At 36.0% G+C, this 27,080-nt stretch overlaps 1 protein-coding gene across 3 annotated transcripts in view; it reads right to left on the bottom strand.

Moving 5' to 3' along the window:
- Positions 1–586: 586 nt before the first annotated feature.
- celf3a (cugbp, Elav-like family member 3a) overlaps positions 587–27,080 on the bottom strand; it is a 38,555-nt gene continuing 12,061 nt past the window's right edge. The window contains exons 4-15 of one of the 3 annotated variants that reach the window (XR_001609675.1): positions 15,889–15,937; positions 15,187–15,312; positions 13,399–13,478; positions 13,056–13,199; positions 10,151–10,295; positions 9,907–10,056; positions 8,941–9,000; positions 8,482–8,586; positions 8,063–8,206; positions 5,530–5,666; positions 5,134–5,233; positions 587–1,713 (exon numbers count right to left, since the gene is read on the bottom strand). Coding sequence is in view for 2 of the 3 variants with exons in the window: in XM_016277836.1 (XP_016133322.1) it covers positions 5,539–5,666; positions 8,063–8,206; positions 8,482–8,586; positions 8,941–9,000; positions 9,907–10,056; positions 10,151–10,295; positions 13,056–13,199; positions 13,399–13,478; positions 15,187–15,312; positions 15,889–15,937 (1,131 nt within the window). In the remaining variant the exon portion in view is untranslated. Of the gene's footprint in view, positions 1,714–5,133; positions 5,234–5,520; positions 5,667–8,062; positions 8,207–8,481; positions 8,587–8,940; positions 9,001–9,906; positions 10,057–10,150; positions 10,296–13,055; positions 13,200–13,398; positions 13,479–15,186; positions 15,313–15,888; positions 15,938–27,080 lie in introns of all 3 variants that reach the window. The other 2 variants (XM_016277836.1, XM_016277835.1) reach the window with 2 other exon arrangements.

Raw genomic sequence — 27,080 nt, 5'->3', positions numbered from 1 at the left:
TGGTTAAGTATACAGTGTGTGTGTGTGTGTGTATATATATATATATATATATACACACACACACTTTTTTTTCAATTTTCAATTTTTTTTCTTATACATTTGTCTGTTGTGAATTTTTTAATCCAGAAGAGTACATCACATTCAAATAATTATTGTCCTCATTGTGCATGTCTCTGATTAATAAAACAGAAAATTTAGTTTAGTACAACGTTTAATTATTAAAATTCCCAGGATATAATGCAGTGGAAACCAAGAACAGTTTCACACTAAGTGTCTATTAAAATAATTTGTGATGAAGTTCATGCAGCCACTATAAAGATGCCGAACTGTTCATACTCGGCTTTGTTAAAGCCAATAGTATGAAGACTTTTAGTACGCACAGAGGATGTTGTTAAAAATAAGGGGTGAAAATATGTTCTGCTGCAAGTTGGTAACAATTATATATACAGTATATATATCATACTTAATCTGAATTTTTATGCATCTGAAAATATCCAAAATACACACATTCATTCCCGTAATCTCACAGACACAAAAATATTGTTTAAAATTTTATTCAAATTTTTTTTTTGTAATTGACAGGTTGTGAAACAACAGTTGAAGAAAATAAATAGAATAATAATAATGATTGTTCATTAATGGTAAATCTGTAAATAAAATGTCTAAAAATACATGGATTCATCAGAACATGTGCCAATGATCCTCTATCTTCATAAATAATTTAAAAAATGCCCTCCATCAAGAAATAGATAAATTAATTGCAAAAAAAGAGATAGAAATCACTTTCCCTAAATAATAATGATAATAATAATAATAATAATAAGTAATAATATCCCAAACGTTTAAATCTTGACCTTCATTTTTAAAGCATGATATATACAGTGAAATACATTTTCATGAATCTTCTCGAATCATTCACAAATTAAAAAAAAGAAAAGAAAAAAGAAAAACTAACAAACCTAAAAATAAAAAACTCTAACAACAGCCTCTCTGTGATAAACTATATTCAGTCACTTTAGGGAGGTTCGCAATATAGGACCAGCATCCTATACCTCAGGTCATTTGTTTCCTTAAGTATTAAAGATGAAGAACTATGTATAACAGGACTCCGATTAGAGACCAAGAGCAAATCCTTCAAAACTCCCAAAAGGACATTCTTTCTCTATCTACCATATTCCTCCCATGATTCTTTGCTCTGATCACATTGACCCAGTCCCACCCTCCCAACCGTTTCGATATGACTGCACATAGTCCCCTTCAAATTTCTATATACATATTTTAGATTGCTGCAGAAAGACTTTAATAGTTCATAGTTCCTTTGAACCCAGAAGCGAAACTAGTGTAGTACTGACATATTTGCATTGGTCCCATTTGTGTGTGTGTGTGTGTGTGTGTGTTTGCAGGGCATAGATGTGTGGGCCGAGGGCAGAAAGGTCACGACCCACAAGCACACGGCACAACAGCGTGTGAAGCAGAAGAGCAAGTGGTGTTGCGTTGCTGATTGGCCCTATATCGTATACTGTTAAGGTAGCAAATCATTCTACTTGACCTGCACTTTGTACGACAAGTCAGTTTTTGTTATTAAATGTATATTTTTGTTTAAATAATCTCGGTAGGTTTTATACTGTAGTTTTGTGAAAGTTGTTGGTCCCGTAATTTGCAATGGAGGAAAAGTGACTTGTAATCGACTCCGATAGTCCTCTCCTTTCTTCCCTGTGAGAGGAAAGAAAACGAAAACAGCAGTTAAAAGCAAGTCATATAAACACAAAAAACACTCCTACTTATTTCACAGAGTTAACACTATTGTGCATTTGGGAAGGTTATCTAAGGCTATGTCCACATTGATCTGGATAAATGTGATCTTTTTTCGTCCACACTAATAATCAGAATTTTCTTGCATCTGAAAATATCACAAATACCCATTTTGGTGCAGCAAAAACAGCTGTTTGAAGATGCTCTCCCAAGTATATAAATTTGAAAACGTTGTAGTGTGGACTGTGATAATGGAGGTATGTTTAGTTATGTGACACATATTGTACACATATATATCTAGGGTTGTACCAGCATTGTTGTGCCTTCTATTCACTTTAATAATATTGCTAAAGATAAATGCCTGCAAAGATGACTGAATATTACTGAATAAAGATGACCGATTTTGAATGTGCCGTGGATGCGCCAGACAGTGGTAGGATATTAGAGGCTTTCGCACCGCATAGTCTTAGGAACTCAGTTCTAGGAACTAGCCAGAGCATGGTGGCTCCTAGAGAACCATTTTCTCCCTCGGGCCAATTGCCTGGTTGCATTCGCACTGGCAGCAGGAACTCTGAAGCGGCCAACAGCGACATCTTTATTCGTGGCATTTACAAACATCAACAGCTGGTCAATGGAGGACACAGTGATCAGAGCTGATTTTGTGGTGTGTGGTGGGTTTCGTGATAACGGAGATGGAATGTAAACAGACAATTTACGCAACTGAATAGGGCTGCACAATTAATCAAAATTGTAATCGCGATTACAATTACGGATGCCACAATTACGTAATCGTTCAAAGCGGCAAGTAATCGTTCAAAGTCCACTTATGTTATTCTGCGTGCTTAAGATGCGTTTTTTTTCTTTCTACATGTTATTTTAAGGGTCTTTCCCATTATTTTATTTTAGTTTTAGTATAACATTATAATACCATTCATATTTGAACTTTTTTTTATAATTTAAAGAAGAAACCAATCCGATGTATAGTTGACATTTGAGGCTTAAAGGGGTCATATGATGCGATTTCAAGTTTTCCTTTCTCTTTGGAGTGTTACAAGCTGATTGTGCATAGATAAGATCCCTGAAGTCTCAAAATCAAAGAGATATTCTTTATCATGTGTGTGTGTGTGTGTGTGTGTGTGTGTGTGTGTGTGTGTGTGTGTGTGAGAGAGAGAGAGAGAGAGCAAGAGAGAGGAGAGAGACAGGGTTAAATCACAGAGTCAGTTGTCTTAACCGTGGCTTGTGTACTGCAAACACATACCAGCTTCATCACTGTGTCTGTCACGCGACTCTGTTCCCCTTTCGGGCTTGAACTGATGGTAAAACTAATGACATTATTTACCGTCTTTACATTTATTTTGAAAGATGAAGCTCGCGATTATGGTAAGGTGCGTTACATTTCCGATGAGTGCTTGCGGTGTTCGGCCAATCACAATGCACTGGGTCAGCTGGCCAATCAGAGCAGACTGCGCTTGTCGGAAGGAGGGACTTTGTAGAAAACTAAGCATTTAAGAGAGGCGGGGCACAGAGGAAAAATATATATTATTTGAAAAATAATGTGTTTTTTGAACATTAAAGCATGTCAACATATTCTGTTGCACCAAATACGCAAAATAATGATCTTTAAAAAAGCATCATATGACCCCTTTAATACTATAGAGAAGCACTAAAAGTTTTTCAGTTAGAGTGTTTTCAGCTTGTTTATTTTCATTTAAAAATACGGCATGCAGTTGCATCAAACAATGGTATAAACATCATTTAATGTAAATTGTGATAATCGTAATTAATAATCGCAATTACAATTTCAAGGGAATAATCGACAATTATGATTTTTGTCATAATCGTGCAGCCCTACAACTGAAAGAGCAAAATCTCCAATGACAACTTGCAGTCTTACATATCATGGAGGCTGAGAAAAACACAATGCTGCAGACAACAGGTTAAAGCCGTTGTCGCTGTTTTCCATGTTCGTGGAGTAAATATTTTTACGTGGCTTTTAAAAAAATGCCGGGTAGCCAGTGCTTCGTATGCTTTTGGTCAATCAGTGTACACTTACGTCACATGTTAGTTCCTATAGAACTGTTTTAGGAGCTAATTTAGTTCCCCCCAAACGCAGTTCCTAGAACCAAATACGTTTCTAGTTCCTGCGGTGTGAACATGCCAAAAAGCGGGAACTTCCGCCAACAGTTCTAGAAACTATGAAAAGGTTCCTCTGGTGCGAAAGCCCCTATTTACTACTAAAATGACAGTGCTAGAATAACTTTATTATGTCTGGTCTTAGTAAGAGTTTATGGTGTTTTACGTGAGCACAGCAAGGGAATTTAAGCATTTTTTAGGTGAGCAACTTTTGGAAAACGCTTAAAAATGCTAGTGTGGACAGAGAGCATTTGAAACGTATTAAATCCATATTAATGTGGACGTAGCCTAATGCTTACCATTCTATACTTCCATGCAACCTACAATGCGAATCAGTGAATGGGGTTTTTATACAAGTGTGTGTTTCTGTGTTAGTGATCGTTTAGAGTGGGGAAACATTTCTGGCAGGCAAACAAATTTCCAACATGCACCATAGGAATTCTGGGCTGTATTGTGTTCAGCTGGGGACTTAACTGCATCTTTTTTGAGAGCTCATACGAATGACTGAATATAAATGAGCAAGTATAGGTTTTCTATTATAACCCAGAATTCCTACAGAGGAATGCTGTTCTTTGGTCGGCACAATGCGTCACTCGTTTCACCATAACAACCACAAAGTGTCACCTCAAACCTCAGCGTGAGAGGTTTGAGAGATATAATGAATGAAGTTCCCTACCTCTCGTTCGCTCTCACGCTCAAAACGCACGGATCGTTCGCCTCATTCACGCAAGCACGTACACAAGCTCACTCGTTGGCACGAAACAGCATATCCACTAGCACAAACGCTCTCGGAATCAAATACAACCACACTGAGACCCCCCACCCCACATTCACAGTAACTATAACACCACCAGACTACATATGGGAGTATTTTGTATAAGAAATAAGAGTCATGACCAAACAAAACACAGAGGAGACTGATCAAAAACAAAATCCACCCAAAAGCAGCACATTGAGCTGGTTGATTAGAGTTCAATAGGATCAATTGAGTTTGAGTAACTCCATTAGCTACCGGAGTTACGTTAGGAGAAAATCAAAGATTAGTGTCAGTTATTGATCAGTATTTATAAAACAAAAAGAGAGAGAGAGTCACAACGCACCAAACACAGTCCATAGTCACCACGGTAACCCGCCATGCACTCTCAGCATGGAGGATACATGACAAAGGGCCAAAAAACAAAACTGCTAATGGCAACCATCACAGGCAGGAATATCTCCACAGCAACCAACACAGGCCAATCAACTTACAAACCAACGCTGTGGGAGGAAGGGGGAGCTTTATTGGATGCTAGGCCACCGTAGCCATAGCGACGTGGTCTCCGCACGAGTTATGATTGGACGGGGCAGCCTTGGTGTGGATGAGGTTGTGTTTGTATGTATGATTGTTTTTTTTTTGTAGTTTTTTTTGGTGAACAATGACACAGCACAAAAACAATAAATGAAAGTAAAAATTAATGAGTGTTTTTTTTTTCTTTCGGCTTCTAATGCTGATGAGTTACGCTTTAGGTTACAGTATTTAATTATACATCATTAGGTCAGTGGTAACAAGTTTAATAAGTCAAAACAGGCTAGACTGTTTAGTTTAGAACTGCTCACAAAGCATAATACCGAGAGATTTAATGAAGAGGCACTCGCTTTCCTCACCTGTTCGGCTCAGTATGGGCGGTTGGCGTCTTTAGGCCTCTTCAGCTGAACTTTAAGCCTCTTCATGCCGATCTGAAAGCCGTTCATGGCCTGGATGGCAGCCTGAGCACTCGCCGGGTTGTCGAAGCTTACGAAACCTGCGGTGTGAAGGACGTGACCAGCAACAAGAAAGAAATAGAAGATGTAAATGCTGTGGAGGAAGTGCTTCGGTGAATGAGTCACTGATGATTCCCTTGTCATTTCAACAGAGTTTTAACGGTCAACTACGGAGAGGTATGACAGACTAATTAAATAAATACATAATTATATAAGTCATGGAATGCAATAAATAAATTGCAAAATACAATTAAATGTATGCATAAATAAGGCGTGAAATGCATATTTTTGTGTGATATGAGAAAGTGACAATTTTCATTTCAAAGCATATTTCATGTCATTTTTCATTTTAAGGCATATATGTGACCCTGGACCACAAAACCAGTCTTAAGTCGCTTGGGTATATTTGTAGCAATAGCCAAAGATACATTGTATGGGCCAAAATTATCGATTTTTCTTTTATGCCAAAAAATCATTAGGACATTAAGTAACAATCATGTTCCATGAAGATATTTTGTAAATTTCCTACTGTAAATATATCAAAACTTAATTTTTGATTAGTAATATGCATGGCTAAGGACTTCATTTGCACAACTTTAAAGGCGATTTTCTCAGTATTTTAATTTTTTTGTACCCTCAAGATTCCAGATTTTCAAATAGTTGTATCTCGGCGAAATATCCTATCCTAACAAACCATACATCAACGGAAAGCTTATTTATTCTGCTTTCAGATAATGTATAAATCTTAATTTTACCCTTACGACTGGTTTTGTGGTCCAGAGTCACATATCATGTTGTATTTTAGGTTTTTATGTTACATACATTAATTTCACACCCAATTTATTTATTTGTACTTTTCATTATGCTTACATTTATTGAATGTAACATTGATGTATTTATTTATTATTACGGCATTTTTCGTTTCATATTTGATGACATTTTTGATTTTAAGATGTATTTCACATTCTTTTTCATGTTACATGAAAAATCAATAAATATTAGAGATGCACCGATTGCAATTTTCTTGGCCAATTCCGATTTCCGATTTTTTGTTAGTGTGATCTGCCGATACCGATTTTTGTCAATTCCAATTTTCTTTCTAAGAACTATAATTGACAGCATTTACAAACAAAAATCTACTTTTCTTCAACGCAAAGTTTTATTTTCATAAAAAGTAAAAAGTCAGTAATAAAATAAGAACAAATAAAAAAAATGCAAACAACAGCACAAATAAATGCAATAGACTAAAGAGCGCTATGAAACTAAGTTTTTCGGGTTAAGTAAGTTTTTATTCAGTTAAGAAATACTATAGAAATTAAAGTAATCAAATGTAAAATAACACATCCAGTGTTATTGTACATTTGATTACTTTAAAGGGGTCATATGATGCGATTTCAAGTTTTCCTTTCTCTTTCCGACGAGTGCTTGCGGTGTTCGGCCAATCACAATGCACTGGGTCAGCTGGCCAATCAGAGCAGACTGCGCTTGTCGGAAGGAGGGACTTTGTAGCAAACGAAGCGTTTGAGAGAGGCGGGGCATAGAGGACCTACAATAATGTACAGTATTTGAAAAATAATGTGTTTTTTAACATTAAAGCATGTCAACATATTCTGTTACACCAAATACACAAAATAATTATCTTTAAAAAAGCATCATATGACCCCTTTAATTTCTGTTTTCTTCATTGTAAAAATTAAATACAGATTTATGCTTACCATTAAAGATATAAATGTATTCAGTCAAGAGCAGAAAATTATTTTCTTTGTTTTTTGTTCTTTGATTAACATGACAGACAGCAGCAGGAATATTGGACTGCGGTCCCTTTAAGAGTTTATCCACGGATCCAATATACTGTTACACAACATGCGTTCTCTTTCTCAACTATTTAACGTTCCAAAACTGACTGTGTTTAACTGGATACTCGCCAAGATGGGCATTTTGACATAATTTTGTATGTATTTGAACGTTTTAGCGCAGTTAGCCACTCATTTTGGTATTTGTGGCTCACAAGCGGTTTGTTTGAGACTGAGCGCGGATTGTGCGCTCCACTAATATAGATCAGTGGTGGTGCGCGCGTGTTTAGTATAAGCGCGAAACATGCAGGAATGACTAAAATAATGCGCAATACAAGCACTATTTAACCGGAGCGAATGAGACGTGTGTGAGAGAGAAGAGGGTGAGAATGCGTGGCTGATGTTATTACCTGTGCCGCTGGTAATAAAATGGATCGGCTCGAAATCGGAAAGAAGTGAGACTGACAGGCCAATCACCGATCCGAGCCGATCATGAGGAAAATCGGCCGATTCCGATCACTGGCCGATCAATCGGTGCATCTCTAATAAATATATTTCATGCCTTATTTATTTATGCTTACATTTCATTGTATTTCAGATAGTCCTTTTTCATGCTCTATATATGGCTTTTGGAAATCACTCACCAAAGCATTTGCTCTGGTTGGTGGCGCGGTCAACGAACACCTTGGCTGAGATGACGTTACCGAAGGGCAGAAACATCTGCAGCATCTCAGAGTCAGTGAACTCCTGAGGAAGATGATAAATAAAGATATTGCAGCCTTCTGGGCCTGGAGAGAGTAAGAGGAGAGAAGATATGAGACATTGGCAAGAGCAAAGGAGGAAATGAAATACATCAGACCACACAGTTACACATGTTTCAGTCTAATTCTTCTATCATAAAAAGGAAGTAACCATGTTGATTCCTTAATAAAACATTTTTGTGGCGCAGCATGAGATTCGGAGAACAATGATTGAGAAATGTGTTCAATAATAGTCTAGGGAATAATCAAAACAGGATGTCAGTGGTTATAGTAGCCAGTTGAACAGGAAATTACATCATTACCTTCTCGTTGTTGCAGCTGCTGCAGCTGCTGTGGCTGTTGGGCGACTAAAGTGTGCTGATGTGGGAATGGTTGACCGACCAATCCATAAGCAGCAGGATACGTAGCTGTGGGTGGAGTAATGAAGTTAAACATGAGATCAGGATAAAGTAATCTATTCAAGTGCCATTCCACAGTCTGTTTTTGTTGTTTTGAGCAGATCAAACCTTGAGGAAGACAAACTGCATTTGCCGGCCATGCTGTAAAAATAGCCTAAATCAACTCAGCTAGTGACTAGCTTCAATTAGTCTTTGATTAAACCTCAGTAGTGAAAACAACTACTGACAGTATTGGGAATCCCATCAAAACTTTGTTTTCGTTTAGTGAAAACAATTTTCTTTTGTTGAAAGAGAGAGTACTGTATTTCACATTCTTCACTTTGACATATTTCAAATAGAGATTCAAGAGTTCAGAAGTCTCACCCGTGTAGTGTTGCATGCCTGTATACGCCTGCTGGAGAGGATCCAATACAGGACTCTGAGCTGAAGTATAGATAAATATTGAAATCAAACAGAAGAAAAGCAGTGATGAATGAGACAATAATAATGGTAATGGTAATAAAAATAAAAAAAATTGAGTACTATGAGTATTAGTTTTATTTAAAGTCCGTGTAAAGCAATATTAAATGTGTGTTCTGAGTTTGTCACACCACAGAAAAATGTGTTCTTAACCACACAGCCAAATTTGAATGATAAAAACCACTAAGTAAATAAAATAAGGTATCAAAATCTTGAAAAAATAAGCAGTATTCTTTGCTCTCAAACACTGGCGGAGTGTCCGCTGTCAGCACTAAAACCACGCCCACTCGTGGAAAAGCTGCCGTCTCGCTCAACCAGTGTTGCCAAGTCTAAAGCAACCCCAATAACGTGATATTTAGCCTCTGGAATGCAAATTGTACCAGGGGAACCCTGCCAAAAAAAAAGTATTTTACCCCCCGGAATTTTTACCAGGGAACCCTTCCCGAAACGCGATTGGGCTGGTTTTGTTGCGAAAACCCAACAACTCTGCTCTCAAACTTCAAATACCGCTACAACCTGAATGGATGCTTCCTCTAGCAGCTTAATTTAAATAAGGAGACCGAGCTGTATTGCAGGCGAACCACTGATGCTAATGATTTTAGCCCCGCCCAAAAAAAACCTGAACATGGTGAAAAACTGTTTAACGGTTTAACTTCACAAGTTCGCAGTCTTTGTAACATGTTTCAGCAAAGCATTTCTAACATTAATAATGAGTTTAGAAAAAATTCTCAGAATTGACCTTACTCGGACAAGGATTATGCCTAATAAATCAAGCGAAGCAGAAATCGTGAAAACATTTAAAATATGATTTCTCATGCAGCCCTACAATATAGTATAATAAAGAATAAAGACTGGAGGAGCTATCCTCACCCTGATACGGATGGACACCATTGGTGTAGAGGGTTTCAGAGGCAGAATGGCCATTGGTTAGTGCAGGGACTGGAGGGTAACCGCTGACTGCGATTTGTGGAGGCAGAGCAGGCACAGGTGTAGCAGCAATGGTAGGAGGAGTGCTCGTACCTAAAGCAGAACGACAATTACAAATACTTGAATAAATCCAACTGGAATGGGAATACTAAATATAAACTGCTTTTTGTAGCAGGCTGTCATTTACCTGAGGAGGGTGTGATTGAGGCGATGGGTGTGGCTATGATGCTGCTGGGATTGAGAGCAGCCAACTGCTGCATCTGCACTGCAGCAACCGTCGCAACGGGAGACAGATATGCGGACTGAGCCACCAAGGCCTGCTGTTGGACGAGCTGGATGGGACAAAACAAGGAGTGAATCCAAAGGACTATGACACATCAAGCTCTGACTAAATTCAAGTACTGTGCAGGGGTTGTACAGGGGTTATTAGGTCAATGCCATTTCAATTAGAACTTCCTGTGTGCAGAACGGAACGGAAAGTAATTATGGAAGTATTTCTGGTACCAAACCTAATGCAACTTCCAGTTATTGCTATAATCCTCAATTTCATCCCAATGTATTTTCTGTGAAATAAATCCTGGTGCATATAGTGGCCCATAAAATATTTGGACACTTAAACCACACGTAAAGTATAAACTTGCGTAATAGAAACAAAAAAAGGAAACCTATTAGAATTAAAAGACAGAGACTGTTCAAAATAAAGTCAAAAATATTTGCTTCCTCAATGGACATGATGCTGGTAGGATTATAAAAATTATTTAAATGTTTAATTTAATCTGTAATCTTATTCAGTTCATGTCATATGCACTACTGTTCAAACATTTGGGTAAGATCAGTAAGGATTTTTAAAATGGTTTTCAAGTCTCTGATGCTCACCAAGGCTGCATTTATTTGACCCAAAATACAGTAAAAACAGTAATATTATTACAATTTCAAATAACTGTTTTGTTATTTAATATATTTACAATATATTAGCATCATTACTCCAGTCTTCATGTCACATTATCCTTCAGAAATCATTCTAATATGCTAATTTGCTGATCAAGAAACATTTGTTGTGCTGCTTAATATTTTTTGTGGAAAATGTGATTTACTTTTTAAAGATTCTTTTATATTGAAATTAAAATAGAAATCTTTTGTAATAATATACAAGTCTTTACAAGCATTAATTTCTGACTCCAAAGTTTTGAATGGTAGTGTAAGGCTACGTCCACACGAAGTCAGAGCTTTCCCTATCCGATCTGTTTTTTCTCCTCGTCTCAAGAAATATCTGCATCCACACGAAACCACGAAACCGATACAAAACGATGTAGTATACATGCCAGATCAGCATGTGGCACTGTAATTCTGCCACAGAGACACACTAAAACGGAGAAGAAGACTTGGACTATGCGCATAAACCTTGCGCGCGGTATACAAACGAACATGGAACAATACATTTATTAATCTGTGTTAATGTTAGTTAATAAAAAAGACAATTGTGCAGTGTTTGTTCATGTTTTTGTTGCTGTTACGTGACGTGGCAGTGTCTGATTAGGGGCGAGACTTGGGCTGATGACGTCATCGTTTCAGAAAATATATGGATCAGTGTTGCCAGACGTATGATAATTATCGTATTTGTACGATAATTTTGACCTCTGTACGAAGTACGATCAATAATGAAAAAAATCCCATAATGTACGATAATTTTGAAATTTCAGAACGTGTTTTTTCCAAAGTCAACCTCGTCAAAACAAAGCCATGAAATCAGCTCATTACAGATGCTCTAAATGGGTTGGTGCACACCTCAGGACCCTCAACATCTGGCAACATGCAGGATTCTGATGACAGCGACTCAGAGGTGGAGTTTGGACCTTCCCACAAGGTACGTCTATGGTCCTATGATTTCCGCGATGCGGAAAACACGGATGGAATTGCGGAATCCAGTCAACGGAATTTACTGTATAACGCGGAATGTCACGGATGAATTAATCAAAGGAAGGTCATTACACTTAAATCGTGATATGGACTAGTATCTGTAAATGTTAAGCCGCAAAAAAGGCTATTTAAATATAAATCCTGCATGTCCTGTGTCTGTCTGAATCATAGTCTAAGGACTGAATGAATGTCACGCGGTTTTGTTTACTACACACATACTGAAGCGCACGTGACGCTCGCGGTGATTTCAGCATCTGCCTTCTCACTAAATAGGACATAAATACATGAGCAACATCCCCAGAACAGAACTGCTCTGAGACTGAAAAATATATAGTTTCTGCCAGAAATGTATTCCTATTGTTAAGTAGAATGTACGTACAACTACTAAAATTATTAAGGAATAATCACAATATTAATTAAAAGATAAATTAAATTAATGTGTTATGCAGAATTTCTAAAGAAAAAAGAAAAACATTTCATAAGGCTATAAATAAAAGTAGTTTTTATGCATTCAAATAATTAGACATATTAAAACACAGAATTTGGTAACAATAAACAAGGTGAAAAAAATAGAACATTTCATAAGACCCTAAACATGAAATTTTTGTTAAACTTTTTAATAGATTTGTTGTTGAATTGTATAAGTTTCATTATTTAATTAGACATGCTTTTGATTAATACAATTTTATTTAACCATTTAAAAAGGTGTCCAGAAAAATGTAAATGGAAAAAAAACTGAATCCCAAAATTTTTTTATTTGGAATTTAAAAAAAAAAAAAAAAAGGAATTTGGGAAAAAATAAAACCTATTTCATAGGGCCCTAGCATAGTTATTTATTTATTGTGGTCATTTGAAGGTTGTGTCAAAAAGTTGTTGTTCTAGTCTAGTAGATAAATAGCTGTTTTCTGTAAGTTTTTACTCGTGTACGATAATTTTCTTCCAAATACGATAATTTTGAGCTTCTGTGTACGATACTTGGACATTTCCAATCTGGCAAAACTGATACGGATTCGATGTCCGCACGAAAACGCAAGTGCACTCTCCCAAAACGCCGGATCTGTCTGGACGAAACGCCTTACGATACGAAATTTATGTGTATACAGCTAAACGCGTCTCTGTGTGGACGGGGCCTAAGTATCTTCTTGCACTGGATCTTGTGTGGTGTTAGTGCTCACTGCCTGTGTGTAGGCGTTGTAGGCGCCCAGGTGTAGGCTCATGGGACTAATGACACCCAGCTGGGAGGCCACCTGCTGCATACGCCTGATTCCTCTCTCCTTCTCTGTGTCTGCAAACTTCACCACCAGACTAGAAGACGCACCCTGAGGGGATAAAGAAAACCAAATAAAAGAAACTGTCAAGTCTCGAGGTAAAACATGCAGTGGGTGATGTTTAAACAAAGCACAAAGACTCTGTAGTGAGTAAGTATGACTATCTAAACAATGTGCTAGTGTGTTGTGTTATGCTTGTAGGTGTGACTGTGGGTGGAATTCTGAATGTGACCGTGAACGGAACACTAACCGGGAGAGTGCGGCTGCCATGGAGAGTGCTAATGGCCGCCTGCGCTTCTGCATTACTCTGGTATTTTACAAATGCACAACCTGCAACACACAACACATTATTAGACAAAGCCAGAGCGATGTGGCAAACGCATTAGGCTGACATGTAATAGTCTAAAACAATGCATCATCAAGTGGGAGTTTTTAAACATCCAATTAAATCAAATACAACAAGCTGAGTTTGGTACTAATGCCCAAATTATTTCCCAAGGCCTATGTCTGTAGATATGGGAGGGTAAAAGTGAAACAGTTAATGATTTACTACAGCAGGTGCATCTGTTCCATTCACACTCACACGTAATTACCCAGAACACACATCCATCACGTTATAAATCACAGCCTGTCCCGAACAGACTATCATTCATCAGCCAACATATGCATGAGTGAACACACTGCTGCAACCCTACTAGTGTTGTATTACTACAGATGTGCCTGCAATCTTACTGAAAGAGTCTTCAAGTCAAAGACAACTGGAAAGCCTTACTAAAACCATTTATTTCCAACAATTTATCCGATCTATATTATGTGGTTAATTTGCGGTCAGTGCTCAGAGTGTGAGTCTGTGAAAATGGGGCTCACTGAAAGAGTATTTTTGTAAGGGAATGTAATTGAACACTCCACTCCATCTGTTCCAAAGAAAGAATAATAATGGGTAAATATTTTTTTCAATTATTATTAAATAAGTATTAAATTATAAAAATCATTAACAAAAATATCTGTAAAAAATAGGATTCACTAAACGAATAAAAAAATTTGTAAGGGAGTGTAATTGAACACAGGCAGAAGATCCACTTAAACCATCTCTTCCAAACAAGAAATGCTAATAAATAAATACATAATAGCAAATATGTTTTTTTTGTTTTCGTTTTTTTATCTAAACAATAGTAAATTATCAATTATTATTACTGATTAATTATTATATAGAATGAGAATATATATAAACAAATATAACCAAGGTTAGGTGGGGGAAAAAGTAAAATGATAGTGTTTAATATTATATTAGGATACACAATTCTTCATTAATATTTTTGTCTTGTTTTTAGTCAAAATATCTAAATATCCTTAAAAAAAGACAAATTTGCCAGAGCAAAATTGCAAAAAAAAAAAAAGAAATCTGTTTTCCTAGAATGTATATTGAAAATATGAGCGCACATTTTTCTGAATACAGATTTTTCATTTGTTTTAAGCATACACTTTAACTACTAAAAACATATTTTTGTAAGGAAATGTAATTGAACACAGACAGAAAGTCCACTCCATCTCTTCCAAAAAAAGAAATGCAAAGAAAGAATAATGGGTAAATATTGACTTTTAATTATTATTAAATATTAAATTATTAAAAAAAAGATTTAAAAAGTCATTAACAAAAATAACTGTGAAAAATATGATTCACTAAAAGAATAAAAATACATCTCTTCCAAACAAAAATTGCTAATAAATAAATAATAGCAAATATGCTTTATTATTTTTTTTATTATAACAATAGTAAATTATTAATTATTAATTAAATAATAATTATATAAAATATTATATAAAGCAATTAATTAAAAATACAATAATAATTATCATTTTTATTATTAGTAGTACATATAAAAAAATATTAATATTATTATGATTAATTATTATTAAATATCTATTAAATTACAAAGCAAAATCATTAATACAAATTATTATTATTATTATTAACTGGTTAACACTATTCCTTGCAGGGGAAACACGCAGTGCACGTATCTGAATGTGGTTTGCACACCTTTGCTGGCTCCGTCAGGCCCTCGGAGTACTGTGCACTCCTCTATACTCCCGAACGGCTCAAACAATTTTCTGACATCGGTGTCTGACAGCTGTTTCCCCAACATCCCCACAAACAGCTTCCTGTCTACACACAGAAAGATAGATCATGGTAAGTATACATATATTAGAGAAAATGCTGTGTGGAATCATGTATCATTCTTAAGTGGTAATAACCATCAAATCATCGCAGCCAATATCTGTCACTCCATGTTAGTGTAAGCGTCATGGTGCGATAACATGAAAGGCCACTAGAGAGCCCTAGAGGACCGTCACTTGCTGAGCAACACAATTGCACTAGCTCATGTTTTGTTTGTGTATCAATGCAGAATAAAAATGAAAGAGCCATTTGCATTGTATTTTGGATTGTGTTGCTGTTTTCATCCAATAAGAGATTATTAATTCAGTCTGTACTCATTCCACACCCATTTAATGGGTTTAAAATGTTGAATTCTTGAATTATTAATACATTTTTGGCATTTGTAATACAAATTGTGAAGTGTGTGTGTTTACTTTGAAGAGAAAACTATCCTCATAAATGAGCAAAATGTGACAAAACTGTCCTTTGAAGACATTCCTAAAGGTAAAATTGATCAAGTCAATCTTAAATATGCATATACATACAAGATAAATAGACATCCGTGTGTGTGTGTGTGTGTTATACCTCCTCTGCCCTCACTGTCCGCTGGCTTCACTTGAATGGGGCGGTTCATCTGAAACAGAGCACATGATCACATGATGAACTGCACTTTATAATCCAGCTCTTTAATTTCCTCTTGTGTTTGTGTGTGCTTTTATTGCAGAGCATCATGAATGTATGTGCATGATGTAGATCTCATGACCTGCCCATCTGCCTCAATATTCCAGAGTTCAAAGAAAAATCTCCACACTGGCTCTGCTTCTGTTGTGTTTCCGTCCATTTATCTCTGCTCTCTCCATGTAGCCTTTGTACTCGTTTGCCTCTATTTGAGGCCTATTCACCAGCTTCTCTCTCTCGCCCACTTTTATCTCTCATCAAGAATCAGTTTTATGCTCTTTCTCTCTCCATCACACCTAATCCTGCTCCTCTCTCTCTCTTTCTCTCAGGCACCAGGAAAAGCACACACCCACGCGGGATTGGGGAAGTGATGGGATTAAGCACGCTCGCTGGCTAATCTGGATTACAGACGCACGGCAGATTAAAAATGGTGAGAGATTCTGGGTTTGTGAAACAGAAAAGAGAAAGAGGCACCGAGGTAAAGAGAAGAGGGATGGTGATCTGAGAGGGAAAAGAAACATGAAAATAGAAAGAGGGAGAGAGAGCAAACGAGAATGGAAAGGGGGGGAATCAAGGAAAATTAGAATATAGAAACAAATATAACCAAGGTTATGTGGGGGAAACGCTATTTGACAATTTTATATTAGGATACACAATTCTTCATTAATATCTTTGTCTTGTTTTTAGTTAAAATATCAAAACAGCCTTAAACAAGATACATTTACTTGAGCAAAATTACATTAAAAAAATGAAATTTGTTTTCCTAGATTATATGTGTACATATTTTTGTTATGAATACTGATTTTAAATTTTTTTAAGCTTACACTTTAACTACAAAAAAGTGAGAAAGTTATTAAATGAAGTTATTGAATGCTCTTCTTACTACTTCCACAAAGGGAAATCAATCAATATACTAAAAAAGAATTTATTTTTTAAAGAAAGCAACACTTTTATTTATCAAAGACACGTTAAATTAATCAAAAGTAAAACGGCATTTACATTTAAAAGGCATGTTACAAAAAATATCTATTTCAAATTAATGCAGTTCTTTTGAACTTTCTATTCGTCAATGACTGCTGAAAAACGCTTTGTGAAAATTCAGCTTTGCCATCACAGGAATAAATCACATTTTAAAATACATATAAATTGGAAAACAGCTATTTTAATTTGTAATAATATTTTATTACATATTATTAATATATATATAAAATTACAGATATATCAGTTTCACAATTATGAGCACAACTGCTACAGTGCTAAACTGTAAAAGAAAGGTGACAAACTATTACGTCTATATTATTCTCTAAAAACAAACATTAAATGATTGTTAGGACTAAATAATTTTTTTTACCATGAAATGAAAAGAAAATATGAATTAGCATGAACAGTAGATAGTATTAGTATTGTAATTCAAATGATTTCGCAATTCTACGTGGAATTGTTCAGCTCTAATTGAAATAAATACAATTAGTAAAGGAGTAGACGAGAGGCAAGGAGAGAAGCTGTGAGCTAAATTGCTCATATCAACATAAAGGCGTTAATTATGCAGCAGGTGACATTTCGGCCCAATTCAGATCGCTTGTTTTATCCGACCAGCAGCGATTACTCATCTGGGGTCCGCATTGATCAGGTACTCGCTCGCAATCATTCACACACACTCATACAGAGATGTATAAACCATACATAATGACTTTCACTATTTCACAGCACGCCAAAAATATATTACACGACTCACGGAGAAGGACACAAACAGAAGGGCATTTATCAGGGTGACTAATGAAGCAGGTCTCATTGATTGCTGCAGTAATGTAAAGCACTGTAAAGATCTCCAACACCCACTATACGTCTGTCCTGGATCAGTTTTTTTGCTTTCCTGGTGTAAATCCCTCTGGTGATTACTAATCTGATCTCAGCTGTAAGAGCTTGTTTTGCAGCGCTTAAATCTGATTTGCCCAAATTGCTTTGTTTATCTTCAGAAAACACCGGCATATGGTGGGGTAAAATAACTTTTGAGGGCATTTTAGCATTGTATTGAGGGCAGCTGCTCCCAATTTAGCTCACACACAAGTTTGTTTAATGGTTCTTCCATCACTTTCAGGCAAGAACTCTTTTCTTGGACCCTCAAAATTCAAAGTAGTGCTGGGCGGTATACAAATTTCATACCGAATACCGATGTTTATTTTTGTTATATGATATGAATTTTTAAAATAACGCAAAACCGGTGTATGTCGCTTAAACAACGTTCGGAACACGACACTGTTTGAAAGGGGTCCCTTTTCACTGTTGCACTGTGGTGAGGGAACAGCTGTATGTGTTACTAAGCGTGAAAGTCATGTCGGATAGATCGTATTTACGAGCTGAACGCACATGAACGCCACCACAAAGTCGTTATTACCAGTGGGAAACTCTAAATTTTCCGAGTTGGGGGCGTGTCAATGAGAAACATGGCAGAATCCATGGATGCAACGTCTGTAGTTGACGGTAAATTTTTTTAAAATTGATAGTTTAGTTGTCCTATAAACTTAAATTGGTCATGTTCTTGTTACGCAGCTGAAATTTAAGTAAAAAAAATGCAGACCCTGTTGTATTTTCTTGTAATTTATTAAAAGAAGGAACTGTCTTGTGCCGACTAAACTGACTTGAACGCACCTGACGTCATAATTACGACTCATCAACTCGTAAGTACGAACGTCCCAGGAGGACTTGAACGCAGCATAATAGAACGTGATGACAGAAGAACTCATCCACTATATCCACATTGACCTCCACAAATATCCACCGCCCCCTACCATCAGCTCCCGCGTCTCACACACACACGAGCGTGACTTTAGCACTAGATTTAGCAACTTTCAGACCCTTTTAGCGGCTTTTTTCCATAGAATATTCATACTGACAAACCTAGCGACTTTTTTTGGATACACCTTAGCTATGATTCAGTTGGAAGATTTCGCCAGTGCTGTCCCGTGAACGCGAGGTCTGACTTTCCCGGAGAAGTGTCACCTCTCTCGGCATCTGTTCTGTGCAGTGAGCGGCAGAGAAGCAGCGCTTTCAGTTGGCCGCACCGCAGCAGACTCGTCAATAAATGAGTACAAAACAGCGTTTCCTAGCACCTGTCGCTTACTGATTGTTTGGAATTATAAATATGAGCGTAGTTTGTCTGTTAATATCACATACACTTTTTTTGTTTGTTGTTTTTTTTAGTTTGTTACTCGGACGCAGGCAGTACGCTGCATGAGACAAAAAAGTAATATAGCCAAAACAACTGCATAGCCACTCTTTAGTGTAGATGCATGTTGATTTTATCAGACGATGCCGCGATTATCCTGGTTAACATGTATTAAAAGGGGTCGGGTTTAGTCACTATTTAGTGTGGTATTTTTTGACAATATTCACTCATCATGACAGTAAAATAGAGCATTCCAAGTCGATATACTGCAGTATTTCCTCTCTCAATCAGTAGAAAATATGGTTAACACCCGGACATGCATGAAAAAAAAATACCATCATGTAATTTTGAAAAATACCGTGATATACATTTTTGGTCATACCGCTCAGCACTAATTCAAACCATTATTTGCTGAAAATCTTGTTAAATATGACTGGAGTTCACGTACATTCAAATATGGGTCAATGGAAACAATGGCATTTGATGTCATTAATATGCCATACTGGAATATACACTACTGATCAAAAGTTTGTGTCAGCAAGACTTCTCTTTTTTTAAATGCTTCTGTTTAGGAAGGATGCATTACATTGATTAAAATTTACAGTAAAGGCATTTATAATGTTACATTATGCTGTTTTTCTATGAAAAAAATTATATTCATCAAAGAATGCTGAAATAAAATGTTCGCAATTTCCACAAAAAACACAAAACAATTTTCAACATTTATAATATAAAATGTTTACAAATCCAGCTTTGCTGTGTCACAGGAATAAATTACATTTTAACATGTATTCAAATAGAACATGTTTATTTTAAATTGTAAAAATATTTCACAATATTACTGTTTTTACTGCATGTTTCACTAAATAAATGCAGCCTTGTGAGCATAAGCGGCTTTCAAAAACCAACCCCAAACCTTTGAATGCTAGTTTATAAGATCATAAATAAGATTTGCAGTGGAGTGAAAAAACATAATAATAAAGCAAATAGCCTCTTGAATGTCTTCAGAAGACTTATAGACAATAGAGCAAACAAGTAACATTCACTTCCAGTGCATGGTAAAGATTCACTAGGACATTCTGACAGTGACTGAGTAAATGATGACAGAAATTTCCTTTTTTGGTGAACTTTTCAATTAAATAGTTTAGTGGTGACCCCGACTAAGGATTTTCATAGTCGAATTGTAATTTTCGAATGTTGCCGATATTCGACTGATAGCGAATCATATATTTTGGGGGTGGGGAAAAATACATTACCAAGAGTCAAGTCAGACATTCGACAGCCATAATTACGTTAACACACAGGGAAAATGTGTAACGGTCGCCTCGCAGATACAAACGGGGTAGGCTAAATAATGTTTTATGTTTTGATTAAAAGATAGTTAACATTAAACCCTAAGAATTCACAACATTTTTTACAATAGTGCTCTCATTACAACGTTATGTATATGCAGGGCCATCCTTAGGGGGAAGCAACTGGTCGCTCCCTACCTCGCACCGGGCCCCACGTCAGCTAAGGACGGCCCATAATGCATTTCTGTTTTGAGCTGCGTACGCTGAAGATGACCAGTAGAATGAAGCAGCAGCTTTTTAATCAATGGGATTTAACTCATCATTTATCTCATATAGAATATGCTTCGTTATTTATTCAACATAACGTTAATATTACGACTTATAGGCTATCTGCACAAAATGCCCCGAATGCATGTCTGTGCGGCTCTGAATGAATTCCTTTTGTGGACGCGTTCTTCACGCAACAACGTGCAGAAACACGGCAACTAAACTAAAAACTCACAGCGTTTTATTATAACAGTATTCTCATTAGAATTGTTATGTATATGACAGTCCCAGTCATAGTTATTAATATTCTGCATTGTTGTTTGTCCTGCTCGCGCTGCACGCTAAAGAGATAATCACTGTAGTACTACAATGAAGCGCTTTACTGCAGTGCAACTCAACCAAATGCATATTATATGAGATAAATAATAATAAACGATATAATAAACCGGCTGAAATGTTTTGAAATCACCCTACCTGACTGAAAAAAATCCAGTCTTTCACTCTGCCGGCTACAGTTAATTCGAAGATATAATCTAAATATTTATTATGAATCATAACCATTTATGATTCGTCATAAATATTCCCCTTTTTAGAGCTAATAAATAATAATAAACGTTACACAGCGAATATTCGACTGTGAGATTGGTAGTCGAATCAGGCTCCTCCTATCGAAGCATTGAAACTTCGACTATTCGGGGTCACCCCTAAAATAGTTCAGATCAATGTTTTATATATTAGGGCTATAATGGTACACGAAAATTTTCAGTACGGGTCTTTCGGTTCGGTAAGCATGTGTACTGAACAAATCAGCATTGTTTTAAAGGGGTCATATGATGCGAGCCGTTTTAGGGGGGCGTGGCAGAGTCTTAACTTTGATAAAGAATATCTCTTTGGTTTTGAGACTTTAGTCTTTGCAACTTCAGGGATCTTATCTATGCACAATCAGCTTGTAACACTCCAAAGAGAAAGGAAAACTTGAAATCGCATCATATGACCCCTTTAACCAATGCATGAGTGGAACTTCATTGGAAACTTCCAGTTTTATATTTTGATAAGAAACAAAGCCTCATCTTTCAAATCATGTCCATTTATTCAGGACATTCAAGCAATAAATGGCGTTTTGACGCTCTTTGATGTGGCGTGAGAAATCGCTGTATAAACGCCTCAGTTCAAATGGCAGCGTGAAGTGCGAGTGATCTTTACTACTAGTTTTAATGCAAAATAAACATGAATGAACATCTCACGTAATCATTCAATAAGTGTTTTAACCATGGAAAGAAGTCACTAAAACAGCTTGTAAACAAAACGTCACGTAGCATTTACCTCAGGCAAGTCATCAGTGTCTACAGCTTGTTAGTTTGCTAGAGAAATGAAGTCTAGAGAAGAGCATTTCACGAAATCTTAGACTATATACTCATTATATTTTACTTTACCTGTTAGTGATGTCTTAATTATTTAATGTATGTTTAAATGAAACTGTTATGAAACAAGTCATGACAGCAAAATGTGTAAATTAATATATTTTAACAATAAATAGAAATTGTTTAATTTAGAAGTTAATTTAAAAACTGCATTATGTGCAATTTACATGTTTGCTTAGGCTACAATTTTTTTTTTTTTAAGTTGAGTGTTGATTATTATATTTAAAAATAAATAGTAATCAAATTTAAGTTTGGGCTCTGTTGTTAATTGTAACCTTATAGTAATGTAAACGGGCTCCCTATATTTTAGAGCAGAAACTGAGGTAGATTTTAACCCTAAGAAAATGTTTAAATATAATTGAATTTATTTAAAGAAAGAGCAATTTGTTCAGTAAACCACTGTTTAATAAAAAAAAAAAAAAAAAAAAAAAAAAAAAAAAAAAAAAGTAAAAAAGCAATTTTTGTTTAGTTAATCCCCCTGTACCGAAACCATACCAAACCGTAACGTCAAAACCCGAGGTGCATACCGAACCATCATGTTTGTGTGCCGTTACACCCCTAATATATATCCAACAAAAGAGGAAAAGTAAAGCCCTCCTGTTGAACATGCAGAGGCTCTTCTATGACATTTACCTTTATTTTCGAGAGTGTGCAACACACAGCAGGTTGCTGGCCAACTGTTGACTGCATGAGCACTTGAAATGGTCAGCAAAATGGATTAGGTTAATGACTGTGCCATTTTAGTTTCATTTTCAGAAAGGAGCCAACTCACATCAAGGTTGAGACAAAGGAACAGCTCGTACACTCATTTAACATGCATGCATCAACAAAGATGGCACATCAAAACTGGAAAGCATCACTTCTGTTCTGATACACTGGGCGGTACAGGCTTCACATGTGGAGCTTTATTCATATCTTTTCTTGCACTGTGATGAGTCACGGAGCTTCAAGGATTACAGAAAGGAAAAACAGAGACAGCAGCAGAGAACAAAAAGAAAAGGGTGAGGAGAAAAAGGTACAAAGGGACGAGAGAGACGGGAAGAGACAAGAAAGCGAGAGACAGAGAGAGAGTCGTGGCACTGCCACTTCAGGTCGGCACGGCAACCAACCCTGTGTCACCATGACAACGTCGAGACGAGCTACCCAGCAGGTAAACAAGGTTGCCCTGGACGACGAGGGGAGGGGAAGGTAGTGATGGGGGAAAAAAAGAACAAGCAAGACAGAGGGCGACGGAAGGATCGAAATGAATGAAAAGTGAGTCTTTGAGAATGTATTTATGAGAACAGAAAGAGAGAGACAAAAGTAGGGGGTGTAACTGCTGTGGTTGCCAAAGCAACAGAGACAGTGAAGACTCTCCATCATCTAGGCGAAAGAAACCTGTTGGCTTCCATAAACATGAAAATCAAACAAACAACCGAACCCAGAGACTCCACATAACCACATTAATAATTAAAGGGCTTGTTCTGGCCAATCACTACTCTCTTTATTACACTTCTTTTTTCAACACGCTTGTCCCAACAGCAAACTAGATGCAGTGTATAGATAACATTGTGTTTAATGGGAAAACCAGTTTATGGAATTTTTACACACATATTACATAAAGCAGAATGGTATATCAAGTCATTTTGTTATATCTTCTACAACATAGTTGAGAATCATCCTTATGCAAAGTTTGGTATAAAAAACCAAAAAACCAAAAACCAGAAACCTAAAAATTGATTGGTGATTTGAAAAATTCCCATTGTTTTTGCCTTTTCATGTCTATTCATGGCATTTTATTTTTAGAAAAACGTAGTCCTGGTGTCCTCTACGGATGACATAGCATAAAATATGAATAAAATGTTATTTTCCTTTTTTTTTCTTATGCTCTAAACAATGTAATGACATTACAATCTAATTTATTTATGTGATGGCAAAGCTGAATTTTCAGCATTATTACACCGAACTTCAGAAATCATTCTAATATCTTGATGATTAAGAAACATTTATTATTATTATTATTATCAATGTTCAATAGAACAGCATTTATTTGAAATAAACACTTTGTAACTATGTAAATGTCTTTACTGTCACCTTTGATCAATTTAATGAATCATTGTTATATACAATTATTATTTTTTTTTTTTATAAAAAATGAATGATGACACCACTAACCATTCAAAACCACCCTTCGAACAGCATTTATTTGAAATAAACACTTTGTAACTATGTAAATGTCTTTACTGTCACCTTTGATCTATTTAATGAATCATTGTTATATACAATTATTTATTTTATTTTTTAATAAAAAATGAATGATGACACCACTAACCATTCAAAACCACCCTTCACAAAAAGACTGGTGTTTTTCATAGATTTTCAAGCAAAAAAAAAATACATAAGCATAAACAACAGCAAAAAGGTAAAAATAAATAAATGTTTTATTTTTTTCCAAATTCCGTTTTAATTTTTCTGGATTCCATTTTTTCCCATTTAAATTTTTCTAGAATCTGTTTTAACGGTTATATAATAAATAAATCAAAAATCAAAAAGTATATCTAATTAATTGAAATCATGAAATGTACACAATTTAACAGCAATGTATTAAAAGTTTAACAAAAATTAAATTTTTAAAGCCATATGAAATGAGTTTTATTTTTTCCCTCAAATTAAGATTTTTTTTTCTCTCTCTCTTTTTTCCCCCCAGAAATACTGTTGTGTATTTAAATTTTTCTGGTAAATATTTTTTGGGTAAATATTCCTTATAAAATAATGTTTGCGCCATTCATTCACACAGAGATGTGCAGAACATGCAAATTCATATTTAAATAGTATTTTTACGGCTTAATATTTACAGATACTACTCCATGTCGCATTTGATTTCAATATTCTGACCTACTATTGATGTATCCATCTAAAATTTGGCAAATTCCGTGACATTCCGTGTTATATAGTAAAATCCATTTTTATGTCTGGATTCCACGATTCTGTCTGCGTTTTCCACATCACGGAAATCATAGGGCCCTACCTTTAAACCTGAGGATGAACATCTCACACTTTCCATAAATATCCAGCTGGTGTTTTTATATTGCAGTAGCACCACTGACATTAAAACTAGGTGCATTTTATTAAAGTATATACTTAAATCAAATGTAGAACAACTGATTTTAAAAACACCAGGAAACTGAGACTAAACAAATGTGTGCTTTTTTTTTGTGTATGGAAAAATGTAAAACACATCAGTACACAAATAAACATAATCCTTCAATCTGTGTTGCAGCAGGAAAATGCAATTGTACGCTTACAAAAATAGAAAATATTAATGTAATATCTCTCCATACATGCCATTAGAAGCACAGGTCATAACTGTCACTGCGTTCGTCTGCCAGCAAAAACACTCCATTGACATGATGAGCACACCCTTAATCTCCGCCTTGATCTGATGCCAGGGATTTCAGTGGGATTATGGGATATTAAATCCATAGATTATTCAATCAAAACTGACATTTACTCTGCCGCCACCCTCCATGTATTGCCTCAAACATATATAGAAATAAATCACCATGTTTGACCTGTAAAATATTTATGCTTATATACCTAAAACAAACTGTGAAGACACACCCAAATCTTTTCCATTCACAGAAAATTCAGAAAGCTGGCGACTCATAAGAGTTTAAAAATCAGATCACAATTCACGTTCACACTATATATGCCCGCAAGGCATGCTGTTTGTTTATATTCCCTAAGTTTCTCTGTGCATGGAAAGAATGACTGGGTGTGTGAATTGCACTCAAGCTCAAGAGGATCTCTCTTGCGACTTGTCAGTGTGTGTGTGTGTGGCAGATGTTAAATTAGGTGTGTATCTACACAAAGCCTATTCTCAATCTTGCCTCTGTACCCATCATGCAATGCTGGCCATCGCATTGAGCTGGTTCCCTAGCAACCCAGCATCCCTTGTCTCAGCCGTCTCCTGGCAACAGGACCTGCGACCGTAATCAACCTGCACGCCACCCCACCCCCAATATATTCCACTCGCTTTCTTTCCAATCTCCTTTTTTTCTGGCTTATTCTTTCAGCCGTTCTATCCATCTCCCATTTTTTTAACACTGTTACAACAGAAATGTGTAGTTTCATTCACATTCAACATGTCAAAGAGAACATACTTTTATCGATACTTACATTTCTTATACTCAAACACAACATTTTACATTTAATATAAACAATCTGTTTTCAAGAATAGCTGAGAAGTAACACTGAAATGAACTTTTTCTTAAATTCAAGATTTAGCATAGCTTAATGTATAATGTACATTTTAGGTGCAATAGATGTCACCATTTAATATAAATGTACCTTTTTGCAGTTCATTTGCTGTGTTATGAAGAAATAGCACTGAATACAAATATTCCATTATTATTAATTATTATGAGGTCATCGAAACTGCATACATGACAATCTAGTAAGAATGAGGAAAAAGTCCTTTAAATAGTATGTAATACTGCTTGAAATGTCACATCAATTACCCTTAAACAATGAAATACCATCTTGGCTGGATGATTAAAGCTCCTGAAATCTTCATTCTTGAGATAATCAATATACTCTAATCAATTAGTGTGTTTCAAATGTGTCATTCACTAGACCTCAAGCAGTTACAATGGTAACACCGACTTTAAACTGTCAGCGTTGACGCCTGCTTAAATAGGGAAATAGGGAAAGATGGGGGGGACGTGTGAAAATGGCACTGCTTGAGAAACTGAGATATGCATTGGTTGGGCTTGCTAACTCAATATGCATATCAAATTCTGAATGTAGCACATTCAAACAAACTCGCTTTTGCCAAGCAAACAGACCTCATATGAGCGATACTTGCAATAACGCTGATATCTAACACCCCGAACACACCGTCAACACTGGTGATGCTGTCCTATTGTTTGAGATAGGGGTGCTACTTTATTTTTGTCTGTGGGAACCAAATGC

Source organism: Sinocyclocheilus grahami, unplaced genomic scaffold (genome assembly GCF_001515645.1).
Source record: "Sinocyclocheilus grahami isolate Dianchi unplaced genomic scaffold, SAMN03320097.WGS_v1.1 scaffold116.1, whole genome shotgun sequence".
In the NCBI taxonomy this organism is placed as follows: Eukaryota; Metazoa; Chordata; class Actinopteri; order Cypriniformes; family Cyprinidae; genus Sinocyclocheilus; species Sinocyclocheilus grahami.
This window is presented reverse-complemented; position numbering and strand designations above follow the sequence as displayed.